General features: G+C 44.5%; 1 protein-coding gene across 2 annotated transcripts in view; it reads left to right on the top strand.

Annotated features, from left to right (window-relative positions):
• Positions 1–556: 556 nt before the first annotated feature.
• The window catches only part of ERI3 (ERI1 exoribonuclease family member 3), a 129240-nt gene continuing 109667 nt past the window's right edge, over positions 557–20129 (top strand). Inside the window, exons 1-2 of one of the 2 annotated variants that reach the window (XM_054638742.2) lie at positions 557–659; positions 10190–10464. In XM_054638742.2, coding sequence (XP_054494717.1) covers positions 10213–10464 — 252 coding nt within the window. In that variant the 5' untranslated portion in view covers positions 557–659; positions 10190–10212. The other variant, XM_077182445.1, reaches the window with a different exon arrangement.

Genomic DNA, 20129 nt, shown 5'->3' with positions numbered 1-20129 from the left:
GGAGATCATCCAGTCCAATCCCCGTGCCAAGGCAGGGTCACCAGAACAGGTGACAGAGGAACACCTCCAGGTGGGTCTCGAATGTCTCCGGAAAGGGACAATCCAAGGGCAGCCCGTTCAGGACTCCTTGCAGCAGTGAGCAGGGACGGGGCTCAGAACCCTTGCAGAGTGTGATAGCCAGAGAGATCGGGAGTGGGGAGGAGGTGCCACAGCTCAGGGGAGTCAAGCAAAGAGCAGGCACGGCTCGGACAGGTTTCGGCTAAGAGAGGTGAGTGACCACAGAGGCGCGGAGCCCTCAGGACCTGGGGGAGGTGTCCTAGCCACGCACTGGGATGGCCCTTGAGGACACAAGGCGGGTAAGTGCTGGCCCCAGGGCAGACGAGGAGTCGGGCCGGCAGGGAGAGGATGAGATCCCGCCGAGCACGGGGGGGTGGGAACCGGCGCCCCCAGACCCGGCGCGGCGTCGAGGCGCGGCCACGCGGCGGGGCCGGCCGCGGAGAACTACGACCCCCAGCGTGCCCCGCGGGGCGGCGCGAGACACGCGCCTGCGCGAGGGGGCGCGGCGGGTCGGAAGCCCCGCCCCCAGCGGCGGCGGGCGGCGCTGCGGTTGGGCGGCGGCGCTGCCGCTCAGCGCGGGGTCGGGGGTCAGAGTGCGGGCGGTGAGTGGCGGTGCCGGGCACTCGTGGTGCGGAGTGCGGGGCGCGGGGCCCGGCCCGGCCGGGCCGGGGCGGCTTCGCCGCGGGGGTGGTGCGGGAGGCGGGCGGCGGCTCGGCCCAGCCCTGCGGGGCCCGGCCGGCGCGGGGGGCCCCGCAGGCCTGGCGGAGACATGGGGCCGCCGTGGCCCGGGGCGGGGGGTAAAGGCCCGGCGCGGAGCGGGGGCGCGGCCCGGCCCCCCGCGGCGGCGGGGCTCGAACCAGGGGCGTGGGGCTGCGGGCCGGGCCGGGCCGGGCCGGGCCGGGCGGGGCAGGGTGGGGGTGCCGGTGCCGGTGAGGACCGGGGGCGGCCCCGGCCCGAGGGGAGGGCGCGGGGTGGCGGCGCCTCGTCCGCTCGACGCCCGGGTTGCCGGGCCCTCCGCGGCCCGGAGGGGAGGTCTGGAGGGTGGCTGTGGCAGCAGTCCCCCAGATCCCAGGTGCAGCGGGATCAATCGCTTTCAGGGCTTGAGGAAGGGAAAACAGCCAGTCTGCCCAGGGGCTGGGCACGGGCTGAGCTGCAGGCAGCAGCAGCAGCAGCAAGGATTTTTTTATGTTTTGGGATGTGGAGGTTCATAGGTAGAGGTAATGCGGGAGTAGGAGATTTGTTATTGGTTTGGTTTTTTTTCCCTATATTTTTTACCCTGTGAGATCGAACTGATCACCTGTCTCAGATCTGGAGAGTGAAGTAAACTTGCGAAAGCTTAGGAGTACAGTCTGTTTACTTGTTTCCTGAGTGGCAGTAGGAATTTCTTCTCCTTTTCTTTTCTTGCTGCTATGCTGTTACAGGTGTTTCTTCCAAACTGAGATGTACAAAGAGGTGTTGTCATGTACTGCTGATGTTCTGTCTTTTACAAGTCCTGTGTCTGGTGGATTTACGTGGTCATTGCTGGCCTGTTTGCTAATAAGTGTGACATTTGTTTTGCTACTTCTTTACTTACCTAGTTTCTTTATTGAGCTTTTGGTTCCAGAGATGGTAGATTGGCAGCTGCTGTTTAGTCTGAACTCTTGATATTCTTTCAGCTGTGATGCAAGGGGACCAGCAAGTTTTCTAATATGTTAATGCTTGCGCTGTGTCTCAGGAAGGATGAGGTATACAGGGCTCCAGGAATGTACATCTCCAAAATACTTGTCCCATCAGATGCTGTTACAGCTGTTGGAGGATTTTACCTGGTTTCTTTTTGATGGTAACTTGAATCGATTTTGTCCTGTAGTGTCTTTTTGCAACACTGTAGCATCTCATATCTCTTGATATTAAAGTTGGCATCTGAACTTTTAATAAAGAATGAATTATTCTGAAATTCAGTAGTATGTTAAAAGTCTAGTTGATTAGTCCCCACTGCGTAGGCTTGGGAAATTTGATTTCAGATGGTGTTTTTTACTTCAGATATTTTTGTTTCCATTTTGAAGCACTGGATTCTGCCCTTTGCCACTGAATTTTCACATTAATTTACAGTGTGGACTAAATGTTTGTTTTGTTTCAAAGAGTGGCCCTGTGGCCCTTTTATGCATTCTTGTTCATCTCAAACTTTGAGTTGCTCTACATGAATAGTGTGTTTGGTTTGGGTTTTTTTTTTGTAAGGTTAGTATGTTTAGACAGATTTGAATGGTACCAAAATCCAAAAGAAGAAAGTAATTAAAGCCTTTTAAAAATGCCTGTGTGCCTGATGCTAAATAAAGAAGACCTTGGATTAAATAAACACTGATAGGACCTAAAGTTTCTGTTCTGCACTTGAGAGATCCTTCAGTTCGCTTTCTTTAGAGGGCCTGATCACTGCTGGTTTGGTGCTTATCTTGTTTTGATTCTGTTAACTTTGGTAGGCCTTGATTTTTTTTTTTTTTTTTTTTTACCCTCTTAAATTTTGGAAATAGAGTTCTGGAAGATACTTAAATGTGTGAAGTATTTGCATTTTACCCTATCTCTGTGTCAGTCCTGTGGCCACCTGCAGTGGAGGGCCCCAAGGCTGTGGAGTGCAGGTGTGGTGACATCCAGGTAAATGGTGCAGGACTGCCCAGGGAGCCTGGGCTTACAGGGGAGCATGGAAGGCTGTAAGCAGCTGTGCTTTTGTCACAAGTCTCTCAGATCTGAAGCAGGTATTTTTGCTAGAAATGGTCCTGCTGAGACCTCTGGTGTTTCACTAGTAGTGATGAGCTAACATACCAGTGTGGTGCCATGGTGAGCAGGGGAATAAGGGAAGAATTGGATGAGTTGAGGCTGTCAAGACATAACCTAGAGCAGAGGTGCTGGCTGTGCTAGGGACCATGTGGACCATTTCCCTTCTTCCCTGTGAGAAGTGATCTCAGCTGGCCTGAGGCCAGCTGAAAAGTTAGGTTCTCCCTAGATATGTTGTATAGGTAAAGATACTTCTCTTCCAACCAAAAAAATGTTGTTGTTTTTTTTTTTTAATTTAAGCTGTATTTGCTACAATCTATTTTTTTTTCCTGTGGTTGAATATTAGGGTCAACATCTTATCTTCCCTGGCAGATTTTCTGGGCTGAGACTGGGTTATGTGGAAACCATGCCCCACTGTAGCCGCTACTCTGCTTGGAGCCTTTGCCAGTGTACCAAGACACAGCTTTGGCTTGCTTTTAACACTTTTGGAGCTCATTTGTGAAGAACAGAAGTTACTGGTGTATTGAACAATGCAAATCTTGTTTCCCTGAATCCAGGCTGAGATTCATTTGGTACTCTCAGGTGTTAACTTTCATTTTTCAGATAACGAAGGTGTGCAGCTGTAAAAGTGGTGTGCAAAACTGTGGCATTCATGTGTATGAAAATGAAATAATTATGTGTGCCAGATACCATTAAACAAAGGGTGGCCTACTATGTCTCCTTTCCACTAAATTAGGCCAATGTGCAATAGTAGCTTTTACTGACTGGATGGGTAGTAGCTACAAATCTCTAGCTCCTGGCACTGGGAGCTGTGCTGAGGATTGAGGGCAGTGAAGTGCCATAAATTTCAGAACTTATCTCAAAGACTAGGGCTGGGAAAGTTTGAATGAAAACTAAGACATGTTATTTTTGGACAGTGAATGGATTGACCATTGGAACGAGCTGTCTGAAGGTAGAGGAGAACCTCCATTCTTCATGCTGCAATTCAAGGCCAGAAACTTTTCTGAAAGATATTCAAGCCTTTGGGCTCAGCTAAGGAAATGGAAACTTTAGGGCCAGCATTACATGAGGTTGAGACCAGATGGTCTGGTGGGCTTTGTGAATTCAAGTTTAATGTGTCTATGCTGCTAGAGCCAAGATAACTTCTCCATTCTCTGCAAAGTGCCATGTCATCCCAGGTGTCTCTGTCCTGGTCTGAGTACATGGGTTGGCGAGCAGCTGAGCTGACCAACAGCCCCAATGGCTCATCTCATTCCTGCTTTTGCCAGTGTGGGCTCATCCTCTTCTTTGAGCTTTGCTATTCATCCAGCCTGGCCCTGAGCTAACTCATCTCACTAAACCAGCCAGAAACTATCTTGTTTTAATTGTGTTTTATTCTGGCTGTGTTAGTCCTTTTATAGGTTCCTGTGGTTGAATCGGCTCGCAGAAGGGCCAGACAAGCTCAGGAACTGGTGTAACCTAATCAGCAGGAGAGCAAGACTGAGAGGGAAGGACAGGCCTGCCTCCTTTTGGCCTCCCAGAGCTGTTGGCTTGGTCATTTTGTGTAGTTTCACATTGGTGCATTTTCTTATGGCTCCCAGGCAGAGGCAGGAGACTGGACTAGAGGATTTTTGGTCTGATCCCGTGCAACTGTTCTTTTCCTTAATAGCAAATCTGTTCTTCCTCTTTGGCTTTTGCTGTATGTGTCCCTGTTATTGCTTCTTTGTTTTAATTTTTGTTCTTTCCTTTCTCTACATTTCTTCTAAGTGACCAGTCCTTTGCTGTGTGGAACTTCTTCAGACTCCAGCTTAGACCCGTTTGCTCATCTGCAGTTACTCTTGGAGAAGGTTTAAAAATACACAGCAAAGCCTGTCTTAGGAGACCAGTCAAGGAGCTGACGAAAGTGGGTTGCCTAGCAGAGGTGGCCTAATAAAATTGGAGTGGAATTGTACTGTGCATCTTTGGGACGGCTTCTGGGTGGTCTGTTCAGACAAATTCGTGTCCTGCTGGTGTGGAGTCTCATGTGGGTTTCACTGTGTTGTCAAGTGAACTGAGATGTGTTTGTTTCCCAGCTTTGTAGGGTGCCATAGCTGCAGCAAGTGCTTCCCTAAGTAATCAGCGCCTTCGGCCTTGCACATTGTGATCTCACAAGCCATCGCGTCTGTGATGTCACAATGGAAGAGATTCTGGTGCTCTGACATGTGTGGTCGTGCCTTTGACAAATCAGCCAAGGAACCCAGCGGCAAGAATGAGCTCAAGAAATGGGAGAGACCTTCCTTAACCCAAGAGTGCCCTCCATCCTTTAGTCAGCCTTTTCCATGTTCACTTATCTCTTCCATAATGACCATACAGAGGGAAACCAGTGCCTGTATAGGGTGAATTATTTTTTTCAGTTGACCTACCAAGATGCATGTTTCTCCCAGATGAGCAGTTGCCCAACTCTCCTCCTGTACCCCTCATTCTTTTCTGTTGTTCCCCTCACTTGTATTGCTTCTAATTTTAGACTGTAAGTTCTTGAGAACAGGGACCTCCTCATCTGTAGTGGGAAGAGCCTGGATGTGATTGTGGAGTACTGTAAAAACAAAATGATGAATGCCAAGTTGTATCTGAGCTGAGTAATGATGGGGCAGCATATAGACGTGCCATGACATTACAAATTTTCCAAAACACAGGTGTGGTTGTCTAGCAGTGCTGGAGACAAACCCAGCCAAACGTGAAGGGAGTGCAGCCTTGAAGTGTACTGTTCTCATGTTCAAGTGATGATACTGTGAGGTTAACAAATTAAAGAAAGAAGCAATTCTACCTGTCTAAAATTGTGTTACTTTATTAAACAGTTCTAAAAGCTTTGTCTTTTGTTATTTGTTTTACTTTATGTTGGTTGGTTTTTTTTGGCAAGTTTGAGTGGTGAGAGTGGATAAGCTGGTCTTGTTCATAGTCTCTTGTTTCCTGCCTCACAGGCTAGCCAGGTGCTGTCATTTTTGTGCTGTAGTTCATCTAATGAAATATTTGGGTTTAGGTTAAGGTTGATTAAAAAACACCCTGAGTTATCTCTATTGTTCTTCAGTTATATTTTCACACAAGTGAAATATGGGCTCACATTTGACCTCTGAGTATGCATTTGAACAGCTACCAAAATTGAAGTCCTGCATTTTTTGTTATACTGTGTTCCAGGTGTCACTAAATGTGTGCAATTTTGTTCTACAGAAAGCATCTCTATTACCCTAACTTTTTTTCCTCCACAATTCAATAAAATAGACAAACCTGACTTACATTTTTGATTGGTTTTCGTTGCTCTAGCCTTGAGTTCAGTTGTCTGTTGGAGGCCAGGAGTCACAGCTGCCCCTACCCAGGTTTTGCACAAATAATAAACAAGCATTTTACTCCCAGGGCTTGCTTGCTTTTATTTTTTAATTTCAGTTTCTCTTGTAGTTTAGGTTAGTGGGGGGTTTTCTTGTTTGTTTTGTAATATGGTGGAGGGCTGTCTTGTCATAATGAAGTAATTTAACATGTGAGTGAAGGCTCTCATAAAATGTAAGTTCTTGGGTCACCCTGCCAATGTCAAGTTAGGTGTTGTCTTCCTGCCCCTTCCCTACTCAGCTTATCAAACTGGAAAATAAAAGGGAATATTTTGGGCTCAAAGGCAAACTATAATTTTAATTTGATGTAGTTGTAAAAAGTTCATATTTATGTTATTTGCCAGGAGTCATTAAGCTCAAGTTCTTAGTAGACTAATTTGACCTGCCATTGATGAATTTGACTCCTCTGGAGCTTGTGTGGTGCACATCTTTCTCTGTGACTTGGGGGCTGCCCTGCAGGCCGGGGACAGCATTTGCACTGCCCTGCTGGCTCTTGTCACCAGCATTCTTCACGTGGCAGGAGTTTCCTGTCTTGTTCCTTGCTGCTTTGTTTGTCCCTAAGCAACTTTCCCAGTAGGAAGCCTGGCGTGCAGCAGCCGCCAGTGCAGATTCTCCGCTTCACACCCAGTGGGGCCCCTGGCAAAGCTGATGGCTACAGCTGACACTTGCCTTTCTCTTGGCTTTCCTTCCTTACTGGTGATCAAACTGTCGTGCTTTAGTGCCATGTGCTTGGACTGCTAAAGAAGCAAGAGCTGTGCTCAGCCTGAACTTGTCTTGGTACCTGCAGCTGATGTTCAGAGAACATTTTTTTCTTAATTTATTTTTAAAATATAGATGCTGGTTTTAGCCAGTACTGTCATATGGGACACACAGTGTTACACAGCCCAGAACAGAAACTATCTTCCAGCTGAATCCCACCACATATAGCCATTTCCCATCTTACTGAGTGTAGCAAATGTAAAGTGCTGTCACATTTTCCTAGGTCTGTGTACAATCTGTCAAAATAATTCCTGAGGTCCAACCTCAGTTCATGGTCCCATAACATTTCATACGTATCTGTGTGAGGAATTTGAGCTGTGTGATATGAAATATTAACCTAGTAAGGTTGACTGCCAGATGTGACAGCTTGCACTGTCTGAGATTATAATCTGATCCTGTGTGTATAAGAAATATATATATATGGTGTTTTATGTAGGTTTGGAAATGGAATCACTGAACAGGTGGATTTATATGGCTAGAGCTGTTTTTTTAATTTTTGAAGCTGCATTGCTTGCATCGTTTTCTCTTGGAAAAAGTACAGGGTAACTAGTAGTGCTTTGCATTGTCATAGCCATTATAAATGCTTTACATGACATCTAATAAAGTGTGTTTGCTCACCAGCTATCTTGTGCTCTGAGGCACTCTGACCTTGCCAAAGAAGATGATGTGAGGTCTTCCCAGGGCACCCAGAGCAGTGGCTGGGTAAACATACCGTTAAAACTTCATTTGGCTGAAGGTGCAGAGTTTGCAGTGGGGTTGCCCTTGTTTGTATGCTGCCTGTGTAGGGAAATCCACATGCAATACCCCACTTCACAAACCTTTGTTCAGAGCACTGCACCCTTTGCTACACGGGAGAGTGGGGAGGGAGGCTGCTTTTAGCATGGGGAGCCTGATCCTGTTGCTAGATGTGGAGCACTGCAGAAGCTGTTAGTGTAAACAGGCACTGTTAATTTCCTCCATGGATGTCACATGGTGCTTTTGAGACCCTGATCTCCATGCCAGGGTCTGGCATGATGCTGCTGTGTCTGCTTGGGGATGTGCCTGAATCCTGCCAAGGCGTCTGGTTTACCTTTGCCATGGACTCAGTGGCTTGGGAACCCCTGCACCAAAGTGTGTAGTGCAACCCAGCCTGAAGATTCATGGGGTCCGTGTCAGACACCCTGGTCTTGCCAGTTAAGATACATTAGAGAAGAGATCTTGCTCTGGGTGGGTGGATAATACATGTTTTATTGCCTGTGTTTGATAGGGGTTGAAGCCTGTCTGCCTCTCCCACTCCAACTGTGTGTTTTATTTGATGCAATAGGCTAAAGACCAGGTTTTCCTGCAACTAACTTACAAGCTGCTTTATTCTGAGATATTATATTTGTTGTGATGGGCCTTTAGACTCATGGTAGTTAGAAGATTTAAAGCATGCAAACCTTAAATATCTTTTATCTGGCACATGTTAGAAGAAAATATAAGTAACTCCTATTTGGCTGTAATGCATTTATGAATGACAGCCAAAGCTGTAGATGAAAAGGCAATAGGTAGAACTGAGCCCCTTCAAGATAAATGCCATGTTGGGCTCTTCATTTTTGGTTTTGTAACTTGAGTTTTCAGTTTTTGAGGTACCTGTTCTCTGGCACAGTGCTTTAATAAAGCAAACAGCTTCAAAACATGAAAGCCTTGAGGCAGGGGCAATGCATATATGCCATGGAATTGGCAGTGTGGGCAGTGGCTTAGTCTTAAACATTTCAACTTCTTTGATTTTTGCCTTTCACTCAAAAGCTTGGAAAGGGAAGGTTACCAAACGTGTGTTTACTTGAAGCACACAACCTGCTTAGCCGCAATTATCTCCTAATCTGGTCCTTCCGAGTTTCTCTGGTCTCGCAGGTAAATACAGATTTAGCTGTTATTCAAGGCATATTATTTACCTCATTAAGTGTGTGTTTTGGCACGTGCATTATTTACCTGACAGACTAACGGATGGGAGAGAGCAAATGCTGTCTTTTGTGCAAACAGTGACTTTGTTTGTGAGCAGCAAGTCCCCGTTTTGCTGTGGCCACTTTGTCTCCATGTCTCATGGTGGGTACTTCCATCCCTTCATGGTAGAGCAAAAAGCCAGCACAGGTGTGGGGAGGGCATGCTCATAAAAGGGCAGGTGAGTGGCATGTCAAGTGATGGACTTCTTCCACAAGCAGTGGGACCAACTGTGGGGATAGATTTAAATATCCTATATAGCTTGGTGTGTGTGTATATATGTGCATACACAATTAGAGGGGGTACTCCTATCCTTGTTCAAGAGGACTGAGTTGGTGCAATTTGCTTCTTTAGTTATCAGTCCCTGTACCCACCCATGTAACACCATGAACTAGTCTTGAATTCTTATTCCTGTAAATCTACTAACAGACCTGAGGCTGACCCATCTTGGATAGTGACAATCCTGACAACTTTTTCCTGCAAAGTTTTAGAAGAAAGGTAGCAGGAGGGGAAATCCAGGTCCTCTCAACATGGATAAGGCAATTTATTTAATAGTGTTAGATGAAAGTATCAGAAGGTGATGGCTGAGTGAGGTACTGCTTTGGAAGGAAGACTGTAGCCTGTAGAGTCCTGCTTGCATTTTACACTTCCTGCAGTACCTGCGTGTGATCAGTTGAACTGATAGCCTCCTCTGGGAGAAATACCTGAAATTAGAAGTGGAGTGTAGCACTAAAATCACGTCTCTGAGAAACCTTGTATACAGAGGAAACGAGAACTTTCCTGGGGAGAAGCCTTCCAGCGACCAGCCACCTGGATTTGTAATGGAAATGCCATGTTTTGGTGCAACTGGCAGATGTTTCAGGGTCAAGCTGTTTGGATGAGTTGTAGTGCTGGTATGTGTATTGCTGTGTTTAATTTTTAACATGTATCAGAAACTGCATTGTATATGAAAAGATAAAAGGCCTCAGAAATTTCAACAGGGCTTAGATTGGATATTCTGTGTTTTATTTGGTTTGTATTATGTTTTGCCATAATGAGGTTCAGCAGTGGGGTGTGATCTGGTGCCTAGAGCCATGACTGTTGTGTATCTCATAGTTCTTAATTTAGAGTCATTTGCAGAGGTTAATTTTCAGTTGCCTGTGATTCTGAACAGCTTAAGCTCAATCCAAATGTCATCTGTTGTGCTTAGAGCAGGTTACTGTGTTATTTCAGGTTTGTGATGCTGGAACCTCCACTGAGATGCACAAAGGGAATCCCTGTCAGAGGAGGACAGTGAACAGATACCAGTGGAGATGAGATGTAGGTGTGCATGAGTAACATGAGTCTCTCTTCAGTTTCAGATGCCTCTGGATGTTCAATGATAGCACTCCTCCATACTGGAGCAGCAAAGTTTCCCCCAAACTTACTTTCAAGGTCAAGACAAGCTGTGTCCCTCCTCTTCCCAGCTGGTGTTCTTGAAAGGTTCTGCTCCATCGTAAGCAGGAAACTGGCGTCCCACGGCTTTGGAGCTTCCATGGCAGCAATGTCATCCTTCCCTCCACAGAGATATCACTACTTCTTAGTGCTGGATTTTGAGGCTACATGTGATAAACCGCAGATTCATCCTCAGGTAAATAGTTAATCGTGTTAATTGTTGCCTTGCAAGTTGCTGCTGCTCTTCTGAGAGATAAAAGGAAAAAAACCACAGTGCTGGCTCACTAATTTTTTCTGGTTTGTCCCACCTCCTTTCTGTTGCTGGTTCTCCAGGGCGCTTGCCAGTCACCTGCTGTCGCAGGAGCAATGCCAGGACTGTTTGGTGGGAATGAATAAAGGAGTCTGATTTCTGTCAAGGAAGTGACAATTCATGTGTTATTGAAAACACAATTCATATGTGTTATTTAAGTCATGTATACTTGTCATTTGTCTGAACTGGGAAGGGTCTAAAAGTCTTTGGCTGGAAGCTTGCATTAATAGATGGCAGCCATGTTTGATTCTGCAAGGAAAAATTCTACTGTTGGTAACGAACAGCTTTAGGAAAAGAATATTTTGAATTATGGGAATATGTGCAACATAATGGTATTGCTAAGTAGAGAACAAAAACAGTTTTTTAGATCATTTCAGCAAGATCAGATATCTTGCCTGGGTTTTAACTCTGGAGTGTAATGAGACAGGAAGAGTTCAGCTTCAGAGAGATCTTCTAGTGCTCTGCCACTTGAGACATACGGAGATCCAGATGAAGTACAAAACTTATCTGCAAACAGTTCATCCACAGTACTGTAGAGCAGATTAGTAAAAATATTCTCAGTTGTTATCAGGATAGGCCTAGGTTTTTAACTGGAAAACTGTACTAAAAAGAAGAAAACCCTTGATATTAGGTTGTTAGTGAACAAACAGAATTTCTGGGTCTAAAGTGGACTCAGCCTCCTCTGCAAAGTAATTGGTCTGCATATGTTAGTAATACCTGCATTGGGTCACAAGTTCCTTTTGCTTTGTTTCAACTATATGAAAGGCTGAAGCAGTTTTTAGTGTGGTGCCTCATTACTGAAGTGACTCAGTGCAGTGTGTGCGTTTCCCAGTGCCGCTGTGTTTCCCTTGCACTTGTCCTAACAAAGGATTGGTGCGAGTTGGGATCAAGCTTGACTCCTGTCTTCCTCAGTAGTGCCTTGGTGGGTGCTGCCTGTCCTTTGTGTTTCTTGAAAAGTGGATAGCAAATTCCCTGCTCTTTGGCTGGCTCTTTGTGGGAGGCTGTTGTGGCTCTGCATCCAGTTCTACTAGCAGGCTCTTAAGCACTCCCCAAGTGAGATATCAGGCTATTTCCTGCATGCTCTGCCTCGGGTGCACAGACCTGTCAAAGCTGTAAATTGGATCTACCTTGTCCCTTTGGATATGGGCTTGGTCTGTGCACATTTTGATGCAAAACCATGATGCATGTGGAGCTAGTTTACAGCTGGCAGTAAAAAGGAGCATGAGTGGAATATGATTACTACTGTTTTAAGGAGCTTTGTCCCCAAGTCCTTGCCAGGGAAAGTAATGGTCTGGGCCAATGCAGATCTGCTATATATTTTGTTGGTGAGATAGCACCTTTAAGGTGGAGATGTTCTTCAGTGTTGTTTTTCCAGTCTGCTGTGTTCAGTTGCCTGTCTGTATCATATAATGTGTTGAAAGGGCTGTCAGTCCCTCACATCCTCACCAACAAATTAGTTTGACAAATAAAGAAATTACTTTTACTACATGGGTCTCAATGTAGCTGGAAAGGCTGAAGGTGCCTGCCAAAATCTGGAAACATATCTCTTATGTCTTTGCTGACCAGCATGGCTTTTGTCCTCTTCACTGCTAGGCTGTATGTCATGGTGAGCAAACTGTGCCATGCATTTCAGTGATGTTTTCTGCAAAGTTTTAGTGACAGACTCTTTCACTGCAGGATTGATAGACAGGTTTTGGAGGTTTGGTCTGAGGTCAGAGCTGGGAGCTAGAAATGGTCATGTGCTGATCTTCACTGTGATACTGATAATTTTTTTGCTTTTATTTTAATACCTGCAAAATAGAAGTTTAGATACAATGAAATTCAGATGCAGTGGGATTTGATGAGAAGGCTGTGTATACAGAGCTAAGCTAAGCTGTGATCCACGTTACTTTAAGTGGGTAGGCATAGCTGTAAGTTTAGCCAGTTCAGCCTAAAAATCTTGCAAGAGTTCACTTGCCACCATACAGCACATTTCACATTTCTCACTCACTGTTCTTAAAAATATTCTGGCTTCTTACAAGAAACTACTGAAAGAGCTATCTTTTTATGTACACTAAGATGTGTGACTGCCACATCTGCTCCCCCCTCCCATTGTATTTACTCGTGCTCCTCTGTAACTGGCAGCCTTGCTGCCTTTATCCCTGGGGAAGTCCTTCATGCTCATTCGTGAGCCCTGAAGACCCCTTCATTTCCATTCCCTTTCACATTGCCCGATCTCTCTCTGAGGTCTCGTGTTATGGCCTCTGTAATGGGGATCAAGGAGGGTCAAGGACAGTGGTATTCCCCTGGGAAGCCATCTGCATTGTGGCTCTGGTGGCTGAGACTGCTGTCTGAGTGCCTTGTGCCCACTGCCCTGTGCTTTACCACTCACTCCTGTGTCAGGCATCGAGGGTCCTTCATGTTCCCTGCCCTATACCCACAAAGGAACGGGAGCATCCTTGCAGCCCTGACTTCTGACTGCTTTCAGAAGATACGCCCCTCCATCAGTGCTTGTTTATATACACATAGAAACCGCTCAGCTTTATTGGCTTTCTGGATGTATGCATGAATAATGGGACCATCCCAGGGAGAAAAGAAGGTGTGGGGGGTTTTAACTGCACAGTCTGTGTCATGTAGTGTTTTAGCCAGCCAAAGGTCATTAGGGGTTGGCAGCAAGAGATGTTTATGGCTGGCCTCTCGCATCTCTTTAAAGCTTACCTTGTGCCTTTGGAATGGGATCCGAAGCCCACTGGGGTCAGCTGGGAGCTGTCATTCTGTGGAGGTCAGTGGACCCTGAACGGTGGTGGTGTATTTCATTTTTCAGCTCTGAGTTTTTTCTTTTACTGTCTGATAAGAGTTTATAAGTACCTGCTTTTATACACTGTCAGCCCATAGAGCTGGATACATATGGAGCTTTAGCTTCATGAGAAGATGCATTAATAAGTGGGAGTCTTGCTCTTTTGTCCCTTCGTCCTTGTAGACACCAATGTTTATGATGGTCAGTGCTTTCAGTGACTGTGTTAAGCAACTCCACAGACTCAGATCTGTGGCTGCCTTTACTAATGCAGTAAGAAGGTGTGCCTCTTTCAGTCAGCAAGCCAAGTATCTTGCCTTCAACTTCAGCCAAGCAGATGAAAATAAATTATTTGTTTTAAATATAAAAAGTCTGACAGTAGAAATCAGATCTGTTCAAAGCTGAATTTGAAATTGGCCTTCTATATATGATGTTAATCTCTACTCTAATTTATTAAGGCCACTTAAATGAAAATCAAATAAAATTCAAGCTCTGTATGTCTGCTGCCTGGAAGCATAGAAGAGCATCAGATCTCTGACCTGCTGGAAGGAGCTGGATCTAGGAGTAGCTGAGCTGCTAAATGAGCTTTCAGTAATGATAAAGTTGCGTTTTTTCATGTCAGTTTTTTCAGGTGTTCATTGTCTCAGATTCATTCAAATTGGCAATCATTTGGGAAGTAGTAATTGGCCTCTTTCAAACTCTCTGTAAAGGGAAAATATGAAATGTTCAGATCTTCTTATTGCTGAAGAAGATTGTGACCAGAAGCAGAAGAATAAATTGTTTACAGCCAGTGTTTTCTGTGTCCTCCTAAACAGTACTTTTTAAATGTGAAAATATCTTGATTTTTTTGTTAGTGTATCCTAGATACTTCAACTCTGTTTAGCATGCATTTAGATTGTTATTTTGGGAGAATTTTTAATTATAATTGCTGTCAGATAAAACTGGATATACTAATAAATATAAAACACCACTCACCATTTCAACATAAAACCATAAACACTGACACAGACTAAGCAGATGTTCAGTTACTAATTTATTTTTGGTGTTCAAGCAAATCTGGATGATCACAGTACATATGGTGACTGGCAAAAGTGTATTAACAAATAGGAGCCAGTCTTTCTGTAAGATAATATTTAGTACAAATGCAGGAGAAGGTTATATCAGATTCAGTGTGCCTTTCCTTGAGTGCTGCTGTAAAAGAGCATTACATGTGTTTTCCCTTGAACATCAGTCTCACATCCAGCTCCCAGTCACGGGCAGGTACAGCTGGAGTGGCTGTGATGTTCTGTACAGCTGCCTGTCCTGCTCTATCTGCGATCTTGTTACTGCAGCAGGGACAACTGAGTCATGTGTCTCTCTGCTCCTGAGCTGCTGTGATTTATAGACTGACCTTGTAATGGGAATGGATGCTAATTTCCACCAAATTTAGGCCATATCAACAGATGTGCAGTCCCTGCCAAGCTCTCTGTGTAGGATGACTAGATAGAGGATAGGGAAGCTGCCTTGGGAGCCATACCTGAAGGTACTTTGTAGGAGGAATGTGTCCTTGAAATCACAAACTTGCTGCAGGAAGAGGCGATGGAGGGATCGCTCATCTGCTGGGGAGCAGGCTGCAAGGTACTTTCTGTGTGCTTTCCATGTTGTTTTCCGTGGAGACTGAATCAAGGCAATCCCAGCTGAAGGCCAGGATGGGAATGCAGGTGTCTCACACAGTAACAGACATTGTCACAATCCTACCCAGAGGTGGATAGAGGACCTATGTGCATCTGTGCCTGCCTGTTCTATCTAGACATCCCCATGTAGCAGCTTTCATCTTGCACTGTTTTTGTGTGGCTGTTAAGCTCAATGCACTAGAAATCACCTGCCAAAACCTTTATTGAGGATGATCATGAGTTGCTGAAAAATAAAGAAATTCAGGCTTGTTTCCCATGGCAACTTTAACTCAGCATAAGTATTACAGTAGAATATTAATCTGTAATTACCTATGTTCATGCATCTTGGGCTTGGGTGTAGTTTTAATAACCTACTTCTCCATTCAGCTTCTTACAATGCTGTTTCTAGAGAAATGCTGTTAAAATACATGTAACATGGTGACTTAAAAGTATTGGTTTTTTTTTACTACAGGTAAGTAAATATGTATATATTTATCACCTCTTTGCCAGTTATGGCTGTTATTTTGCTATTGTTCTTACATCAGAATGCTTTAAGTTTCTAGAGTGGCAGGAAACAGTTCATATAAAAGCCCTTTCAAATGCATTTTCCTGTTTGCATTGAGATTTTGAACAAACCTCTTTAGGCCTTGTAGCTTTAGAGGATTGCACTGCACCTGGTGTCAGACCTGCACTTGGAGACCTCCCTCATTCTCCCAGTAAGTGGGGACAACCTTGCTGTGACCCATATCAATCTGACAGGGTGGGTTATGACTTCAGGCAACAGAATTAGCAGTATTTATTTTAAACCTGATGAGCTAGAGAACATGAACAGTTATTGAACCCAAGTCTCCTGGAGAGCACAACCATAAGACCACCAGGCAAGGCATTTGATGCACGAAAAAAAAAATCAAAGCAATGTTTTATTTAAAGATATAAACCCAGCATTATTATAGCAACAATTCTGAAATACCAAGGCACTCGGGTGGCCAATGGCTGCAGTCCTAACCTGACCTAACCTGCTCAGCTTTTGGCTGGCTATTGACAGGCTGATGAGATGACTACTTTAAAGCAATCAGTCATGTTGCCCTTTCCCTCACAGTGTGCAGAGACCCCACATCAGTTATGCATCCCTGCGTGCAATTTCCCACCTGTGCTGTTTGAACACTGTATCCTTAGCTGTGCAAACATTACACATCGTTTAGGTGACAAGTTGCAAAGTTAAGTAGACTTGTTGTTACAGCAGAAAGTAGTTGAGTGGCAGTCACCCTGAAAGGAAAAGATCCAAGCTAGCTCAGGAATGTGCAAGTGTGCTGGATTGGTTGCCTCTCCATAAAGCCACTGATGAGGGCTATGTGTGCTTCTTGAAATACTCCCATCATGTGCATTTCTGAAGTGAAGGGGATGGGTGTCCCAGGTTTGTATATTTGCTGTGCTTGTCCTGCTGTGTGCATGGCCCAGTGTGATTGTGGATGATTGTGTGTGCCTGCTGCTCTTTCACAGCCTCTGAGGCATGGGAAGTATTTTGCATCACTCCCAACATAATGTTTGAAAACTAGGCAGTATTCTTTCATGGCATAGTGCCCAGCTAGTGCTACTTGGGGATGATGCTTTTCAGACTGCCGTGGTTCCTGGGAAATTGTCTTTGCTGTGTTAAAGTGGTCTTGTCTTAGCTTTGAACAAAACCTTCCTGATAAAGAAGCAATGCAACTCAGCTCTTTTAGTGAGAAGGACACAGGACATGCTTAAATCTTGTGGGCTTTTTCCCCTTTATGCCAAGCTTGCTGTGCAACCATCCCTGTGTTATCTTTGTTGATCTGTGCACTTGTTAGCTGGCAAAATAACTCTTCATAACATTATTTAGTTCCTTTCTGTCAGGCAGAAATGTGCTGTCATCAGCAGCTAGTTGTGATGTCTGTAAAACCCTGGGTATTCATTTACATGCACTAATGTGCCCTTTCTACCCATCCCAGATGTTTTAGTGTTGTTGGGAACATTGATCATTTGTCCTGCTCAATATCAGGTGAAGAGGTTGGGACTTGAAATGATCTGATAATTCTGCAACAGGGACTGCACGGGCTATTTGTCTGCCATAGAGAGGAGTGGATGTGAAAAAGGATATAGTGTAGTTGCCATCTTGCAGTGGAAAGGTAATACTTGGAAATGTGTGTGTGTGTGCTGTTTTTAACTTGGTCTGAGTGCTAAACTTCCCCCAAACTGTCAAGCTTAAATTGTTGTTGGCTGTGTCAGTAGAGATGTTCTGGGTGGTTAAATATATGTCAATAGTGCTTGAAGAAACACATTGAAGTGCTGATGTCTGATGGTTTATATTTCTCATCCCATGTGTGAAAAGAAGGAGATTCTGCCTTACTCTTGATGTCTGGGTCCTGCTGGAAAGATCAAAATAGCTTAGTGAGTTTTGGCAGGGAAAGATGATGCTGGTGGTGAGAGGTAGGAACCAGCCTGGGAGAAAATGATTACTGAAAGTTTTGTTAAGAATGGCAGGACAAGGGTTGTGAGCCTGCTGTCAAGATTTCAGGTGCAATGGCAGCCATGAAAAACTCCCAAGGACCACAGTGGTAAGTTTAGGAGAAAAGAGTCATTTGTGAGACGTGGATCTTCCTTTTGTTGGCCCTGTAAGAAGGGACTTGCGCTGATGAAGTACTTCACTTTGTATTCCATACTCTTTAGAAGAAAAAAAAAGATTCTATTTCAAGAGAGTGAATAAGACAATCAGTGAGTGTGAGCAGGGGTGATCACAGGAAAAGGCAGCTGTGAGTGCAGGCTGGATGGCATTGGGGTTATGTTTAATGCAGTGATGAGAGGTATATAAGATGAGGTCGTTGTTGCAAAAATGAGAAAGGCAATGTTCTGGCCTGTGTCTGCTGTGGGTATGAAGAGCAGTTGGGAATTTAAACAACAGCAAGGGAAATTCAGATTAGACATTAGGAAAAACTTTCCTATGATAAGACTAATGAAACAGGAGGATAGAGTGACTGCCTGGGGAGTATGTGAGTCTCTCTTATTGGAGTCGGTAAAAACAGCCTAGACAAAGTCAGAAATTATTTAGGGGGTGATGATGCTGCCCTCAGGCAGGTGCATGGACTAGATGTCTCTTTTAAAGCTGAATCTCCTGGAGGCATGTGATTAGATGGGGATTTCAGCTTCTATTAAAGAAAGAGAAATGGTCCCTCACCCTCAGAGTTGTAAGGCAGCACTGGGAAACAAGAGCCACGTTTGATGTCAGTGCAGAACCCAAAATGCAACTCGAAATTTATCTTTGAGGAAATCCAGCCTTTGACATTGGGCTTCAGTACCTGAGTGTTGGGGGTAGGCAGTGTGATTCACCTGAAAGCAGGGGGAAGAAGAAACATTGGATAATCAATGGTCAGGCAGCAGAATTATTCTTCACGTCATCCTATCCCAGTGTTTCATGATCTTCCCATATGCCTTCCAGTTCTCTTGTGTTTTGTTTTTGATGTGTATTTCCCTTCATGCTTTTCTAGGATGTAGTAGTACTTTTAAATTTATCAATTTGTTAGATGTATGATTATGTGTATTTTAAGCTAGGTAGTGATGGAAAAAAGAGATTTGGAGGTCAGCTGTTTCCCCAAAGACCTTTTGAGAGGTTTAATCAGTACACAGGGTAACTTAGCCAGGACGGAGGCGCTGAGAGGCTCCACAGTGTGTGTGCAGGCAGACATCCTTTGGAAAGCCAGCATAGCCCTGATTCAGCAGAAGTCCTGCTGTTCCACACTGGAGAGGTGTTGGCTTTATGGTACTTGTTTTGGTTAGTTTAATAAAAATTTAGAAGTGGGGAAAAGACCTATGAGGTCATCTTGGTTACTGCCCCTGAGGGCCAGTGCAAGGCTGCTCACTTGGAAATGGCTTTAGTTAAAATAATAATTAAGGCAGAGGATGGAAACTGGGGAGGCAGATCTGTTAGGCTAGTGCTGTCCTTACTATGTCCCTTTTCGATTTTAATTGCCTTGGAAAAAAAAAGAAAATCACAAGGCTTTAAAAGCTCTGATTCTCTCTGCTCTTCAACGCCCCCACAGCCTCTCCCCGATCTTGGAGGCATCAACTCTCATCTGTCAAAGTGTAAATCAGCAATTAAAACACAAACAGCGAAATGCCAAAGATGACCCGAAGCACAAAGCAACTGACAAACAAGTCCGGACAAATCGGCGGATAATTTATAAGCATTGCCCTAAAATCTAATTATTTGGCAATTCGAATTTGCAGCCGGCCAGGGCTGTGCAATAAATTTAACCCGCCATAAATTATTTAGGAGCAGCCCGTGGTGTAAATCAAAAACACGAGTGTTTGTTTAAGAAATAAGCTCCTTGTGCATAAAATGACTTTTTTTTTCTTTAAAGAGGGGGGGAAACCATCCCTGAACAAAATGAGCTGGTGCTAAGCTCTGTCCCTTCACAGACACTCCCTTGCCTCTTCTGCCCTTACCTTTTTTGAAGGTGTAAACGGTTATTTTGGTAAGAAGTTTTATGCTTTTCCTTATCAGACAAAATCTGTTTCTCTCAACAGCCTCTGCTTGTTTTTATTGCATTTTGAACAGTCAGCTCTGATTTTTATGGGCATCTTTTATTCTTGTGTTTATTAAACTTCTTCACATGGGGGTTAGAGTGAGGGATAAATTATTCTCTGGTAGTTTTTGAACTGAATAGGCCATACAGTCTTCCTCAAATATATAACTCTGTGTCCTGAAGCATGCCCTGTCCACTTTGTACATAGGCGTCTGGATTAAAAGGTTTTGAGAGCTGGGATGCTCTTGCTGGGCACTTTGTTCTTTCTCTATAATGATAAGGAAAAAGGATAAGCAAAAAGATTGCTCTATGGGAATTAGGGTAATTTCAGGTGCTTTCTTCTCTGACTGGAAATTGTTTAGCAAGTATAGTCTTGTGCTTGTTCATTTCTTTTATTAGCAAGAAGATCAAGACAGCTGAATTGATGCATCCCTGCTCTGGTGTTAAAGGGAAGGGAGTTTCATATAGGACAACTGGGTAAGGAGGGGCTGGGTTTATAGCAGTGCTTTCACATGCCATTAAGAATTTTTCAAATCCCTCTTAGAAGAAAGTCCCTAGCCAGTGCACAGTTACCCTGCTGCTGCT

Source organism: Agelaius phoeniceus, chromosome 8 (assembly GCF_051311805.1).
Source record: "Agelaius phoeniceus isolate bAgePho1 chromosome 8, bAgePho1.hap1, whole genome shotgun sequence".
In the NCBI taxonomy this organism is placed as follows: Eukaryota; Metazoa; Chordata; class Aves; order Passeriformes; family Icteridae; genus Agelaius; species Agelaius phoeniceus.
This window is presented reverse-complemented; position numbering and strand designations above follow the sequence as displayed.